Raw genomic sequence first — 15,914 nt, 5'->3', positions numbered from 1 at the left:
ACCAAACCCTGAGGCCAAACCGGACCAACGAAACAACCAAGCGAAAGTTATTTGTTTGCTAGGTGAATACCCGTCTTTAGAAAACAGTTTTAAGGCCCGCTAATCTGGGCGTCTTTGACATCTTTCATCAGCCATCAGTATTTACGCTAGAATGGCAGATGTACTAAAAGTTTGTGTGCCAACCTAAATTAAGAAAGAACGAAAGAGATTAATTTATATTGGAGCATAAAATACAAGTAAACATAACTTGAAAAACCTTATTTTAACTTATATGCTATCTACCAAATATGTTCAACTCAGCTTTATGTCATGACCATAAAGAATAAGGAATTAACACAGACTTATATGTCTGTGGGAATTACATATTAAATAAATTAGGAATAGAAAAAAATATCCAATAGAGACTCTTTTGGAGGCATACATAAAAAAAATATTTTGGATAGATAGATAGATAAAACTCTTTATTGCACCATAAGAGTAAAACATACAAAACAACATAAAACAGATAGGGATGGTACAAAGGCGGTTTTTTAGGTTTTGCATCGCTTTCATAGCAGGTCATTACGTTATATATTTCTTTGATAAATCTTCTATTTACAAACTATTGACAAAGATGTGTAAAATATTTCTTGATTTTTTTTAATCAATTTGTGGAATTTGATTTTCCTTGAATTTATTAGATAGTATGTAGTTGTACACAGTTACTAAAATCTGCTCGGAATAGGACGTCACGTCCAGTATGTATTTGTTGAGTTTATGCGTAACACACAAAAATAACTACATAGCTATCTATGTACCTACTTAACAAAAATACAATTATTTTTAAAGTATGGATATGAATATTTTGAACATTTACTTTTTTGTTTTTAGAAAAAAGCGTGGCCGCGGAGAGTACTGCTATGTCCAAATGTCGTTCACCGTATTCGAAATTTAATTATTTGACATCCATACTACAGTCGACAAATGAATTTCGAAATAACCGAAAGGAACTTTTCAGTCAAGTGACATCGACAAACAATTTAAAGTAAATCTTATCATATTTGTTATAATTGCCTCGTGAATATTCGCAATGACTGAACACCTTAAGACGGTCTCTGCTATGAATAAACTTTACATAGGAAATCTACCCATTGAGGCGGACGAAGCAGCTGTACGACAACTGTTTGCAGAACAGAATCTCACAGTTGCCGATATTTCAGTAAAAAGAGGTGGCTATGCATTCGTAGATTTCCCAGATCAATCGGCTGCGGATCGCGCTATCGACAAACTGCATGGTATGGCAATATTCATTGTAACGTATTTGTAGATTCCTATATTAAGATAGATATACCTATTATAAGTAGATATAAAATATTTACAGTTATCGATGATCCTGATCGTATACCTGACTTTCCCTACTACTAAATACGGTTTTGTTTATAATACGGTAAAAGTGATTAATTGAAAATTATAATTGTAAACTGTTTATTGTGAAGGGTTACAAACATATTTTAAAATTTATTATAGGTATTATTTGATATAGCATCGACTTATTTATGGATGAACATAAACATAAATTGGTAAAAAAAACATACTACTGAAATTCACGTATCGAAATGGTTTATTCTTGAGAACATACATCTGGTCAGGTTCATCGTACTTACGTTGTCTCCCTGTTGTCAGGCGACTAGTATACTTGTGATAATATACACTCCCGTTTCGAACCGGCGCATTATGCAATTTAGTAAACTAGTACAAATACGCCGCCCGATTACGAACGCTGAGTTTGTACGAGTACCTACTTGTAAGGGAGTTGATCTCATCATAGGATTGAGCGTATTGAGCTACAGTTATGTGTAATCGATCTGAAGTGCGTTCCAATAGGTCATAATAAAATGTATTTTGTGTGAAATTTAATTGTTGGTAATAAATAAGCATGTATTGCCTGTGACTACTGCTATAACAGGTGTAAAAATGATGTTTCGGCAGCAATGCTTAGTTGAATTCTATGAATTTATTGAAAGGACCCAAATCAGAAGTATTTTTGTACATAAGTATATACACAATCATAGAGCTCATCTCTGTAGACATACTAGATAACTTTTTTTAATTTAGAGTTATCTTCAATTTCATCATTCAAGCCATATACAGCTGGTCGTGACCTTTCAGTGTGGAAAAATGGTAGATAGGTTCCTTGAGAACCTAAATCTCGAATCATCCTTTTTTACTTTCACTTCGCCTAATACATTTAAATAATCACGCCTTTATTCCTTAAGGGCTGCAACAGGCTTGAAAAGACTAGACCATGTTCAGCTGTATATGGCTTAATGATGAAATTGAGATTCAAATAGTGACAGGTTACTAGCCCATCGCCTATATGAAGAATCCTAGGGATTTTAGTGTGATATAAACAAGATAGTTACTGACCCATGTTCTTTTGTCATAGGTTTCTCGTACTGCGGGTTGCCGCTGGTCGTGGAGCCATCAGTTGCAAATAAAAAAATGTAAGTAAACGCCTGAACAAGCACAGGCATCCCACATCCGCCTAGTGTCAATCTTCGTTCAGTTCATAAGCAGAACCACACTAAGTGCATAATGTATTGAGAATTTAGGTGTGATGATAGCATACCCAGCGATTTGATGCGATCTGCATAAAGTACATACCTAAACTTTTCACAGAGTAGGAAATATCTTTAATCTATATCAATACTTCGATTGGTATGTAATAGAAAAAGAAAGTTTGAATTCTTTTTTTTGTTACGGTAAGAAGTAAAAATTTGGACTGATATCGATGAACTTTAACATAAAAATAAGCATATGACTAAGAGATAACAGATTCAGACGCATAGATACGTGTTCCAGTAGAGATTTACCAATATCGTGTTAAATTGAACAAAAAAATATTCTACTTCTTATACGCGTACACACAGAGGCGGGTGAGCGGATCAATCTCGAATGGTTTGGAATTGATGACGAAATATTTCAGTGGACTACGTGTTTACCTTCTTGCAGTAACTGTCTATTGTCCACTGCAATACGATCGTTTGGGAATCAAACTGCAGCCTGGAACATTCTCCTACATTATACTAACTTGCAATATATAAACCCGCCAAAGTAAAATAACCCGCCGCTATTAATAAAAAAAAACAGATGTGAGGAAAACCTAATTTTATTATGTAATATTTAACAAGTAAATTATGTCCATATGCTTAGAAAGGTATTAAATCGCTGGCGAAACACAATTATTTTTTTAATGTTTTTAAGACACATCAAATAACTTTATATCTTATAGAATATTGTCTTAATCCCTTTCGAAGTAAAAAACCGCAATAAAGTGAGTCTAGCAGGCAACTTTTATCTAAGTTTATTAATGGAATTTGATTTAAAACTATCCCTACGAATGAATAAGTAAGGCAACTAAGACAGCTGTAAAAGTCAAGAAATAAAAACTAACGAATCGAAATTGAAAGTGTCTACGTATGTTAGTGCCTATATCATAAGATTAGTGAGCCGTTTATGAAATTATTTTTCATATTTTCAGCCTTAATGTCCCGAACCTGCAGAGTGCCAGCACTACGCAGCTGAAGGAGACGAGTAACGATACTCCAGCCGGCGGGTGGAAGTAAGTACTTCGTTTCCTTATTTTCAGTTCTATAACTAATGAGTTATAGAACTGAAAATTCAGTGCCTAAAGAAATGTCTTTAGGCACTGAAATATAGGTAAACAAACTTGATACGTTTTTTTATTAAAATTATAATAAAAGCTCTGTATTTCTTAAGATTTTTTTAATATTTCAGTTTGTAATGTACTTTGGATAAATATAGATAACCGGTATTATTCGAATTTTTAGTTCTGAGTGGATTGGCGTAAGAAAGTTTTGGATTTCATAATTTTGGGTAAGTACCTATTTACAAATTATTTTAGTTATTTTTTCTGCATTGTTGAGTACATGAAGAAAACCAAAATAATCATTATTTTATTTATGAATTATTGTTGAAGCTTTCTTATTTCATAGGTGACATAATATGACATACCTAAATCATGCTGTGAGGTAAGGTTAATATTATTTAATTTGAGCTTTCGTGTTCTATTTTAAACTACATCTTTCTTCCCATGAAAATTTTAATTTTTCGTCAAGTTTTAATGAGAAACTATTCAAAAGAATATACTATCTACCTACTGCTGCTACCAGCTGGCTATATAGTATTAACATTCCCGGCGACACCACGCGACGTGCGAACTGAAAGCTATTGTTTCCAAGCCGCGACGCCACGTGGCGGCTCCACTTGTTGAGTCTTCCGAATCAATGAATTTACTCACCTCAAAATGCTGGATATAAGCCAAAAGTATTTCTGCTTGGTCTAAAATAAAGTTGTTACTTTCAATTGTCCTGAAAAGTTGCTATTCTCAGCTGTTGAGTTCTAAGTTTGTGGCTTACTTATGTACCTACAGGTATTTTAGGTTAGCTACACGAGGTCCCACTTAGGGATAATCCCGCCTTTGTACTGTACTACCGTTTTATATTTCTAGAATGTAGGTATACTCCTTTAGTGAACAATAAATATTTACTTACTTACTTACCTACCGATTAAATATGCTTCACATGCTCGTAAAATATTTGACAAGCTTATACTGTAGATACGTCTTCCGTCTGGCTCAACTCTACGTGACCGATTACCGTATTAAAGAGTAAGAGTCTGAAGAAGAAATAGGGTATTTTTACATACATACATACATAAATGACGCCTCTTTCCCGGAGGGGTAGGCAGAGACCACCACTTTCCACTTGCCACGATCCCTGCATGCATTCTTTCGCTTCATCCACGTGCATAACTCTCTTCGTGCAATCTCATCGGGTTCGGGTACTCTTGACCTGACCTTTTGCTAGAACGTCTCCAATTTGATAAGGGTACGTTCATCTAAGTCTTCCCACTCCAGTCCCATTTATACTCCCTTTGTACTTTTTATCCCGGTAAAAGCTATAGTACCCGTGGGATTTGTGAAAACCCTATATTCTTTTGTAGGCGGTGCTTAATTCGCGCGTGCGAAGCTGCGTGTAAAAGCTAGTTTCATGATAAAGGCTACTTATACCTACTAATCTGGAAGTTTACACATAATTAAGTTTGTCACTTCTCCAATAATATACTGATAACTAAATCCTATTGATTTTTTTGTTCGTACGCTGTTTACAATATTAATGGGCTTCTTATTTTGCCTTGATATCTTTTAATCCAAAATAATTGTAAACCACCGTTGAATACTACCTACTTCTGTTTCTGGCGACGGTTTCTCATACGTCAAACCCGTTTAGTTCAGGAACATAACGAAATTCATAACTTAGTAGCTACATAAACTTAATGTACGGCATCTAAAACAAATCAATACCAATTTAGCAGAGCGTACGCGCGCAGGGCTCACTTGGCTGACCGAGATGGGCGACTATTTTCTTGCGTATTTTGAGAACGCGCAGTTTTAATTTTGTCTGATATGGACGTAGAAAATAAGGGGACCACAGACCCTGTAGCATACGAATGGAGGGTGCAACTAAGAATATGCAAAAATGTTAAGAAATATTGGGTATACAAAATATAGTACCTAAGTCGCCCAGATTTGTCTATGTCTATGTAGCTGGTGTACAGATTATCCTTGTTGTGCAAGATTTCCATAACTATCTCGCAGACCAGGTACCTATTATCCACTTTAAAAAACTGTACGCAATCGATAAATATGTAATAGGTAAAAAACGGTACCTTCATGAGCGGTGTTGCCACGGACTTAAAAAAATAAGATTTTCTTTTTATATCCGTGTTCTTTCCTTAGTGAAAGAAAAGCTTTGATGTTCTTAGTAGCCATTATAATAATATACGTAGACAACGCTTCCGGATACTTTGCTTTGATTTTTTTTATCAAATTTTCGACAACGTTTTTAGGGATCCAGAGAAAAATAATGAATCGCTTCTGCAATATCAAACCATTCTTTCTTTTTTAATACAAGTAAAGTTAATTATTTGTTTTCTTCCAAACGGTCGGATGAATCAAATTATGTTAAACTGACTTTTGCCTGGAATTTAACTTTTGTGAGGATTTTCGGAAAAACTAGCCTTTTTGACTTCGGGTACGCGGTTCTAAAAATGCTTATTTTATAAAAGAGGACATTGACGGACTCTGGTTGACTGTGACTGACATATCAATTTACACCGCCGGGTATATAGACTTAAAATTTTAAAATTTGGCATATAGTTTTCTTATGTAGTCTGAGATGAAATAAGGAGGATTTTTCGCTTTTTTTAATTTTATCCTCTGTCTGCATAGGTATTTATGAAAAGAAGTAACCTGGCCGATCTGTGGAACGCTTAGGTTAGATTATAGTAGGAGAGCCCAAGAGGGGATTTCAGGATTAACTAAAGCGTGGTAGATTAATATACAAGTAAAAACTTTGTACCTCGTTAAGTAATTCCACCAGATAAAAGCTCCATAATAAGCAGCCCTATCCAGATATAGGCCGCTCGTCAAGGATCGGATTAGTAAAAAAAATTGGTCATCTGAAATTCTCTAGCGTGACAGATTAAGGTAGGGTTTAGAATTAGTTACATGCTAAAACCTGTATATACGTGACTACAAAGTTGTAAAATAACGACATTTTGACATTCTCGAGCGTGGTTAATTTTTATTTAATTTTGAAGGGAATAAATCAAGGATTACGGAAAATTTGAATAAAAGGGTGTGAAATTGAGTGACCGGATAAGGAACAGCGTGATAAGGGAATGTTGTGATGTGAAAGAAGATGTAGTTACAGGAAAATAAAAGGGTATGTTAAGATGGTTTGGTCATGTGGAGGCAGGTTGAATGAATGAATGAAATCAGGTTGACTAAGCAGATATACAAGGAGAGTGTGGAGGGAAAGATCGGAGTGGGAAGACCTAGACGAACGTATCTTGATCAAATTAAGGACGTCCTGATAAAGGGTCAGGTCAAGAGTATCCGAAATCGCCGAGCTTTCATGAAGAGAGTTATGAATGTGGATGAAGCTAAGGAAGTATGCAGAAATCGTGGCAAGTGGAAAGATGTAGTCTCTGCCTACCCCTCCGAAAAGAGGCGTGATTTTATGTATGTATTTATGTATTACGGAAAATTTAGAGAATCACACGTTTTCCACGAGCCGAAGTAATAAAAATTCATCAATAAAATTTTAATCCGTGCAGCTACATGATTTTCCTTTCTTACTCTTTTCCTAACACAGACTCCTTCACTTCGTCCTCACTCTGGATCTTGTTGCCATTTATAATTAAGTGAATACAATAAGGTGATCACATGATGCTATGAAAGTTGATCACACAGACTCGTTCGTGGCATGTTATTGTTTTCACCGTATTTCCAGCGTCCAATCAGAGGAGGATCATCATGATTTTACCGATGTAAATGATAATAAAAAAATATCATTTTTTTTAATAATATATTATAAACATAAGTATTCTGTAAAAAAAAACCTGTTTATTGAACTTAATAAACTGAAAAACTTAAGAAAAAGGTAAATGAGTAAAAAAAATAAAATGTGTAATTATCGGATTAGGCGTACCTACCTATCCCTTCAGGTCAGATTATATAATTGCACGTCTAGGACATAAAGATGAACCATAGATATCTTAATCTGAGGCGCTTGAGTATTTATTTATTTATTTAAACTGTATACATGTAAAATGAACAACAGGTGTAGTTAATGCGTCAAAGCATTCTCTGCCTGTTGACCCTACAACATAGCGATTTTTTTGCACTACCTTATAATGGCCGCGAGTTTGAGTCACATCCAAATCGTCAGACCATTAAACAAAAGCCATACCAAAGAGCTTTTTTATCTCCTTAGATGTTAAGTCTGATGCGCTTGATATGTTTTTTCTTTATTTTTCACCTTACTTACGGTCACCCTCATCATGAAAACAATCAGATTAACATACATACATATAATCACGTCTATATCCCTTGCGGAGTAGACAGAGCCAACAGTCTTAGAAAGACTGACAGGCCACGTTCAGCTGTTTGGCTTAATGATAGAATTAAGATTCAAATAGTGACAGGTTGCTAGCCTGTCGCCTAAAAGAAAAATCCCAAGTTTCTGGAACGGGGAAAGAGATGGATTGGTCCTAATCTTTTTTCTATTGGTGCAGGGAACCACACGTCATTTATTACATTTTTGAAAATCTGTATTAAGAGTATATGATGTTTATTTCTTTTTCTATATAAGCTTCGTAACCCAAAAGGTCTTTTTGACGCTCGAGGAAATCCCGATTTTGCATCTTGGGCTCTGCTCTGCTCTGCTATAATTTTTCGTGAGCGAGATTCATTCAACAAATTCTATGAAATATATATTCATTTTTCAAAGAATACCTACTTACTTGAAAGAAAATTATTTGCTTGTTAATAATTGCCTCGTTTTTCAATTGGTAGCCTATTAAGCTCTGAACTTATAGGTATTGAATTGACGTAACCTTAGCAATGCTTTTCTAATTGGAAACGTGACTTACAAAAATATTGTTATTTATTAATAGATGTAAGTACAACTACAAGTGTTTAATCAATTTAATAGCTACTACGATACAGCCACAGCCTGATTAACGCATTTAGCATCACACATAATTAATTTCCATCGTGTGAAATTACAGGTTGCGGATACTTAATTATAATACAATCAATATTTTGGGCTGCCCTATCTGTAATACTCGTTATAAACAAATAGGAAAGTGTCCCTTTATGTACATTTGCCTCAAGTTGAGAACTGCAGTGTGGTCGCGGACGAGATTCTTGGCGTTCAAAGGCGGATGACTATCGTAACGGATAATAAACTTGGGATACTGCTTGTAGGAGAAGCTAGCAATCTGTCGCTATTTAAATCTCAATTCCATTATTAAACCATACAGCTGAACTTGGCCTGACGTGAGTTTATGTATATATGAGTACTTATACCGATTTGAAGCTAGCTTCAAGTTGACCTGAGTGAACAGACGCTTATATCTCCTTAGGACAGATTTGTTTTAAGACAGAATCATACAAGGAAGCATACTTCGGAACAGCTTTATTATTATTACAAATTCATTAGATTTCATCTACGAACAGCAAATATCAGCATTGACGTTCTTATCTAGTGCGTGATCTCTTGATCGGGGATCTTAAAAGCGTAGCCTTTCAATAACGGCGGTACATTATGCGCCACAAGTTTCTGAAGGGCTTATACAAAAAATAACCCGTTAAATTTCTGTAGAGACGACCTTGAATTAGGTACTCGCGTTTAATAAATTTAGGGGCTCAAAAAATTAACAGTACCTTTTTATTAGCAATGTCTGTTTTCTGCTCCAAGTAACAACTTATTTAACATACATAATGGATATAAAATGTCAGTTTAGGTGTTGGTACACATCTTTACCTTTATAAAGATATTATGTTTGTAACTATGTTTGATTATAGGGAGTTTAATCCTTAAATACTGAACCGATCATGTACTGAACTGATCTGACCAGAAATTATTCCACAGCTGAGAAGCATAACTAGCGGTATTAGGTACCTATCGTAGTCTTCCATGCTGGTCTAGGAGCGAAAGAATAACATAGAATGTGCCACCAGCGTCTCCCCAAATGCAAATAGTTAAAGTATTCAAACTCTTTCTTTTTTTTATCTAAATTACTTTAGGGTATTGGTTATGGTTTTGCTTTTGGTTACTGAGGTCAGACGGCAGGCACTCTGTGATAGGATAAAAGTAGCGGACCCCGGGTACTGCAGCAGGGCGCTGTAGATGTGACCGCTGAATACGTTCGAATGAAGAAGTTAGGTATCGTAGCGTAAGCATGGGCGGAGGGAGCCCTGGCGAGCCACTAGTGGTACATATCTATCTCTGTATAAAACCTGCAAACAGAAGTTTATTTTATCGACTACTTGTGCTTTGTTACGGTTACACGCACGTTGCTTATGATGAACTTAACAATCCAGATCCGGACTGTTTGGATCGAAGCACGGCCCGGACGCTCACTATTTTGATACTTTGAGCTGGGTGCTAAATCGCTTTGCATAAGCTCGCTAGGACGGCGTGAAATGACGGGAGTGGTACTTATATCACGTAGGTCGTGCTCTTTGCGATAGGATTTACGGCGAAAACGCCTTCGGGCACGTGGCGGTCGCGTAGGCGGCGCGCTCGCGTTCTGCGATCGATGGAATGGCGCAGGCGCTTACAACCACCGCTGTTGTCTCACCTTGACGAATAACCCGCACCACAAATTAAAGGTGTGACACATGAGGGCCTTGGTAAAAATCTTATATATAAAATTCTCGTGTCACAATGTTTGTCTCCGTACTCCACCGAAACGGCTTTACCGATTTTAACCAAATTTTGCATGCATATTCAGAGTAGGTCTGAGAATCGGCTAACATCTATTTTTCATAGCCCTTAGTGATAGGGGTTGTCGACCCTTAACATTAACTTATTATTTATATGGCAAAACAACGTTTGCCGGGACAGCTAGTAATTAAATAATAAAATTTGTTTAAGTATTTACACGATAAGTGAAGTTTTTTTTTTCACTTTAGGATCCAATAAAACAAAAAAAAGCCTTTGGTGGTAATTGGCCATGAAGATCTTACACTACACAGCTGTCATCCTTTTGGTTTTGTAGTTTTGGCTAAGGGCGATACGTTGTATATGTGTATTCGCTGTAACCTGTGAGTTCAACAGGTGAAAATATGATTGGAAGCACGAGAGCGAATGTTTACTTATCTACCAAATCACAAGAACCTATGATTATGGCTTAACTAATTTCTAGTATTAGTAGTAGTATTTTGTTACTATTATTCGCAAAAGCACACGTTGTACTACTCTGTCAAGAAAGTAGCAGGAAAAGATCAATAATACACAAACTGTTTGTTATTCATCCAAATTTATTTTATCACCTTCAAAATATGCTCCTTTAGAAACGATACACTTACGCCAACGAATAATCCAATCATCAAAACATTTTTTAAACGCTGTTTCCGGAATTGAGGTCAGTTCTCGCCGCGAATTCTCTTTTATGTCTTCTACCGATTGAAAACGGGTGCCACGAAGTGGTAATTTGAGTTTAGGAAAAAGAAAAAAGTCGGCTGGAGCCAAATCTGGTGAATATGGTGGTTGCTCGATGGTATTTCTTGAGTGTTTGGTTAAAAATTCGTTCACAATGATGGCCTTGTGCGAAGGTGCATTATCATGGTGCAAAATCCAAGAATTTTCTTTCCACAAATCTGGCCTTTTTCGTCGGATTTGCTCTCTTAGACGCCGCATAACACTCAAATAATATTCCTTATTTACCGTTTGACCTTCCGGCAAGAATTCCGAGTGCACAACACCGCGATAGTCAAAGAAAACAGTCAACATGACTTTGACTTTTGAACGCCTTTGGCGTGGTTTTTTCGGTTTCGGTTCAGTTGGAAGGCGCCACTCCGAAGCTTGTTGACTAGTTTGCATGTCAAACTCGTAAACCCACGTCTCGTCACCAGTAACAATGCGTTTCATGAATGTTGGGTCGGAATTGACTCGTTCTAGCATGTCCTCAGCGACTCTCATGCGATTGAGTTTTTGAAAAAAATTCAGGTCTTTTGGGACTAGCCGAGCGGCAACATGTTTCATACCCAAATTATTAGTTAAAATGGTACGGATCGACTCGTGAGATACAGAAAGTTCGGTGGCTATCTCTCTCAAAGTTGAATGAGGATTTTCAGTCACTATTTCCTTCACTTTTGCGATGTTAACTTCAGTTGCAGACGTTGATGGCCTACCAGAGCGAGGCAAATCTTCCATCACATCTCGACCGCTTTTGAACGCTTTGTACCACTCATAAGCACGAGTTTTTGATAAAGTCGATTCACCGTAAGCCTTCTGTAACATTTTCAGTGACTCCGAACACGATATTCCATTGGCAATGCAAAATTTAAGACAAACTCTTTGTTCGATGTTTTAATCCATTATGAAATTAGCAATACACACTAGATATGATATAACTAAAAATAGCACTGTATTTAATGTAAACAACAGATGCAACTCAAACTCCGCGCCAAAATGGAAAACAGTTGTGCCAATCTAACAACAACAAAAAAAACAAAAATTTGAATTTGGAACCATAAATAAATAATCCATTCCCGATACTTTTCTGACTGAATGTATAGGTATGACAAGCTGTGCCCGCGACTTCGCCCGCGTGGAATAGTTATTTTGGTCATCATTGAAGCCCTCAAGTATGAATTATTTATCCCGTTTTTTTTTTCACATTTTCCATTATTTCTTCGCTCCTAATAGTTACAGCGTGATGTTATATAGCCTAAAGCCTTCCTCGATAAATGATCTATTCAACACAAAAATAATTATTCAATTCGAACCGAACGGTCAAACAAACAAACCAACTCTTCAGCTTTATAATATTAGTATAGATAATAATGGCGTAGTGCGTAGGGACGTGACGACCCCATCGCCCCCTAGGTCACCTTCCCAGTGCAATCAGTCTCCGCAGGGCAGCTTGTGGCGAGCTGTTGGGGAGCAGCGACCCCACGGACCTGAGTGCTCCCAGGGGAGGCCCCTGTTCCTCGCCTCCGATCTTCCTTCGCCAAGGTCGGAGTGGAAACCGATGAGGGACAGGACCCCTACCTCTGGCTTGCCTTAACCGGCCGATCAGAGTGGAATCGCGAGAGCTATACGCTCGAAGGATGGAAGTGTAAAATGTCATAACGCCGGGGGTGCCTGACTGGATCACCGCGATTTCACGCCCCGCAGTCTCACCTCTCGACATCCTTAGCCTGATGGTGACTGATTTGAGGGGCCCATTTAGTGAGTGGCGAGTCACCACCTGCCACATAATAGTCACGTATTTATGATTATGGCAGGTGTCCAAAACTTCTCCAGCAATAGCCCAGTTTAAATCCATCCAAACTTCAACTCCATAACCCATCATTCTTTTCCTTATTTTGTAATAGCTCCACCTCCTGCCGAGACCTGTTCATGGACATATCGTCTATTGATATGCCCGGGAACGGGTTTTGGCAGGAGAACAACATAACAAAAACTTCTCCAAAGGGCCTCTTCGTGTTGGATTTATATCCTCACGCAAGCCTCTCAAAAATCCGGGGTGTATAGACCCGTGAAATCCAAGTATGGATAATACTAACAAAAAAATCCTAAGATAAAAATCTAACGATATCCCCGCAATCCACACTCGGCACGTCACTAATGTAATAAGATGATAACTTGAAAAATTCATGGGAATAAATCTTCAAGCAATAGTTGTTACCTTACGAACTGGCTGGATACATTTTTCTCTCAACTGGCTTAAAAGCTCAGAAGCAGAAGTATGCTTTAAGATCAGCCTGCTGTAGGATACACCAGGACCAGATAACCGACTTGGCATGTAGGTTCCTTGTGTGGTATTAGAGTACAGTAAAACAGTATTCCCCGAAATTCCAGCGGGAACGGGAATTAGCGGGATTTTTTTATTCACGTGAGCGGAGCCACGGGGGTGCTCCAGTTGCTCGTAATAAACAATGATTCGATGGCTCTTTTTTTGATAGGATGTATATATGTATAGTTGTGTATTTACAAAGTTATGGATTTCATTTCATAATATTTCTTATTTAAACTTATTAACGCAAATGAACTGTTTTCAATAGTAATAGACCTACAATGTGTAATCGCATGTTCCAAGTTGCACCATCAGCGACCATACCACATTATATCTACTGGGAATCTATGTAGGTTTGCCCAAATTATACCCAGATACCTGTGAAATTATCAGAAACAATTTTAAGGTCTATCGCCTCAGACCACGGACTCAGTCGCAATCATGCAAGAAAACCAAGGAATTATAAGATTTTGTAATGTGTATGTTTGTGTGTGTAAAAATAAAATTAATAGATAAATTTGATTGGCGATCACAGGTATTCACAATACGCACACATCAATAAGGTATAGTAGTGTATATGTCACCTGCATGCAATTTTGTTATGCTGACCGTACATTCCGTTAGTATCGTCAAGAACAACATGGTTGAGTCAGCTGCTTACAGTGAGTTTGTGCCTCCATTCTGATGTTGTTGACGGCGGTATGTTGTTTCGAATATCGGCTACGCTATGGCTCAAAAAAAATTAAATTAACCATATGAACAACATGAACATGAACATTGGTACCACACTCAGCCAAGCAGTCTGACTCGGTCTAGCTGGATACACCTTTTTTTTACTATGAGTTTGCCCGAGGGGCATTTACTATTACAGCGGGACGTTTTTAGGCGGGGGCTTGACGCTCCTCCTAACAGCCTTTTCGGCAAAAGCGCGCAAGGGGCTCCCAGTTGGGACGAACCTCGGCCTTGGACTTTACCTTTGAGCAATGCGAGCAATGCAAACTCGCGAGCGGATGCAACGCTCAACCTTATGGGTTCTAATCTTGACTAGGCTTGCCTTAGGGGCCTTACGTGTCGGCGTGAAGCGCCCTGGTACATTGCGGTACCTGGAAAAAGAGCTACTGTTCCTACTTCTTCGCGCCCTGTTCCGGTGGGTGCGATGGGGACGGTATCGATAACCTTGCCTCCTGGCAGGCGCAGGGTTATCGGGGGGCAACCGTGATGGGGTCGTCCGGATCATGGAGGACATTCCTCGGGCGTCGGCGGCGCAACGGGGCATCTGGTCTTGGTGTGTAGTTTGCGGCCTGGACCACTAGGGGGTTGGGATAGGTGGCAGCTTTTTCAAAATAGCGCTCCGACACGCCTTTGAGAAAGTCTGCTATTGTGGGGAGCTCCAAGTCCCTGTGCAGGTCGCGTGTTTGAAGGCCCAAGGGCGAACCCGTGGCTCTCCGCGCGAACCTATTTTGGATACGTTGGAGTTTTTCGATATGGGAGGGAGCTGCGTGTGCGAATACGACGCTAGCGTAGGTCAGGACGGGGCGGATACACAACATGTAAAGAGTCAGCTTATTTCTAAGCGACATCTTTGCGTTGCCTATCATGGGCGTGAGTCTGCCGAGGAAGAAGGCAGCTCGGTTTCTGACTTTCTGGAATTTAGCTTCAGTTCAGCTTTCTATGAATTAACGCAAAGTACTGTATTTACAGACATATAGTAGTTACTTATGTACACACAACCATAACGCCTGTTCCCTTTTATGCTTACTGTTTTTAACTATGTACTTACGAACATATTTTTATCTTATATATAAAAATGAATCGCTAAATGTGTTGGTAAGCGCATAACTCAAGAACGCCTGGACCAATTTGGCCAATTCTTTTTTTTTAATATTCGTCGAAGCTCAAGGATGGTTTTTACGGCGAAAAAATGCCAAATAATTGCCTGAAAAACCTTAAAAACAGTCCTTTTCTTTATCCCATACAAACCTTTTCTAACTAATACGTACAGTCAATTTGAGCTTTATTGCTAATGTACAAAGTTCACTGTTGTCTAAGCAATGTAGGTCTAATAGATAGGAACAAAAAACTGTCATATTACAAATTTAATCTTTTTGACAGAACGAAGTCTGTCGGGTCCGCTAGTAACTAGATATATTAACTAAGGGAATGCTGAGATGGTTTGATTTAGTCATATGATGAATAAAAGGTCGGAGTGGGAAGGCCTAGACGAACGTATCTTGATCAAATTAAGGACGTTCTGGTAAAGGGTCAGGTCAAGAGTACCCGAAACCCCAAAAGAGTACCCGAAACCCCAAACCGCCGAGCTTGCATGAAGAGAGTTATGAATGTGGATGAAGCGAAGGAAGTATGCAGAGATCATGGCAAGTGGAAAGATGTAGTCTCTGCCTACCCCTCCGGAAAAGAGGCGTGATTTTATATATGTATGAATGAAAGCAGGTTGACTAAGTTTATAAATCAGGAGAGTGTGAACGGAATGTTAGAACGGGAAGACTAACCCAAACCGCGAAACGGTATGCAGG

The 15,914-nt window shown here is 38.1% G+C and overlaps 1 protein-coding gene across 1 annotated transcript; it reads left to right on the top strand.

Moving 5' to 3' along the window:
- The first annotated feature begins 1,087 nt into the window (after positions 1-1,087).
- Positions 1,088-14,428, top strand: LOC106133755 (insulin-like growth factor 2 mRNA-binding protein 2). The gene is made up of 4 exons (XM_013333586.2): positions 1,088-1,274; positions 2,426-2,483; positions 3,521-3,601; positions 14,266-14,428. Exons 1-4 carry the CDS (start codon positions 1,100-1,102, stop codon positions 14,426-14,428), a joined length of 477 nt encoding a protein of 158 aa, XP_013189040.2. The 5' UTR covers positions 1,088-1,099.
- Positions 14,429-15,914: the final 1,486 nt, after the last annotated feature.

The sequence above is a fragment of the Amyelois transitella genome, chromosome Z (assembly GCF_032362555.1).
Source record: "Amyelois transitella isolate CPQ chromosome Z, ilAmyTran1.1, whole genome shotgun sequence".
Classification (NCBI taxonomy): domain Eukaryota; kingdom Metazoa; phylum Arthropoda; class Insecta; order Lepidoptera; family Pyralidae; genus Amyelois; species Amyelois transitella.
The sequence above is the reverse complement of the archived record's forward strand: the minus strand, read 5'-3'. Positions and strand labels throughout refer to the sequence as shown.

Excerpts from the sequence above, each read along its gene's own strand:
- LOC106133755 (XM_013333586.2), top strand. The coding sequence starts at position 1,100 with ATGAATAAACTTTACATAGGAAATCTACCCATTGAGGCGGACGAAGCA. Across the intron at positions 1,275-2,425 it reads CGCTATCGACAAACTGCATG|GTTTCTCGTACTGCGGGTTG; the intron begins GTATGGCAATAT and ends CTTTTGTCATAG. Across the intron at positions 2,484-3,520 it reads TCAGTTGCAAATAAAAAAAT|CCTTAATGTCCCGAACCTGC; the intron begins GTAAGTAAACGC and ends TCATATTTTCAG.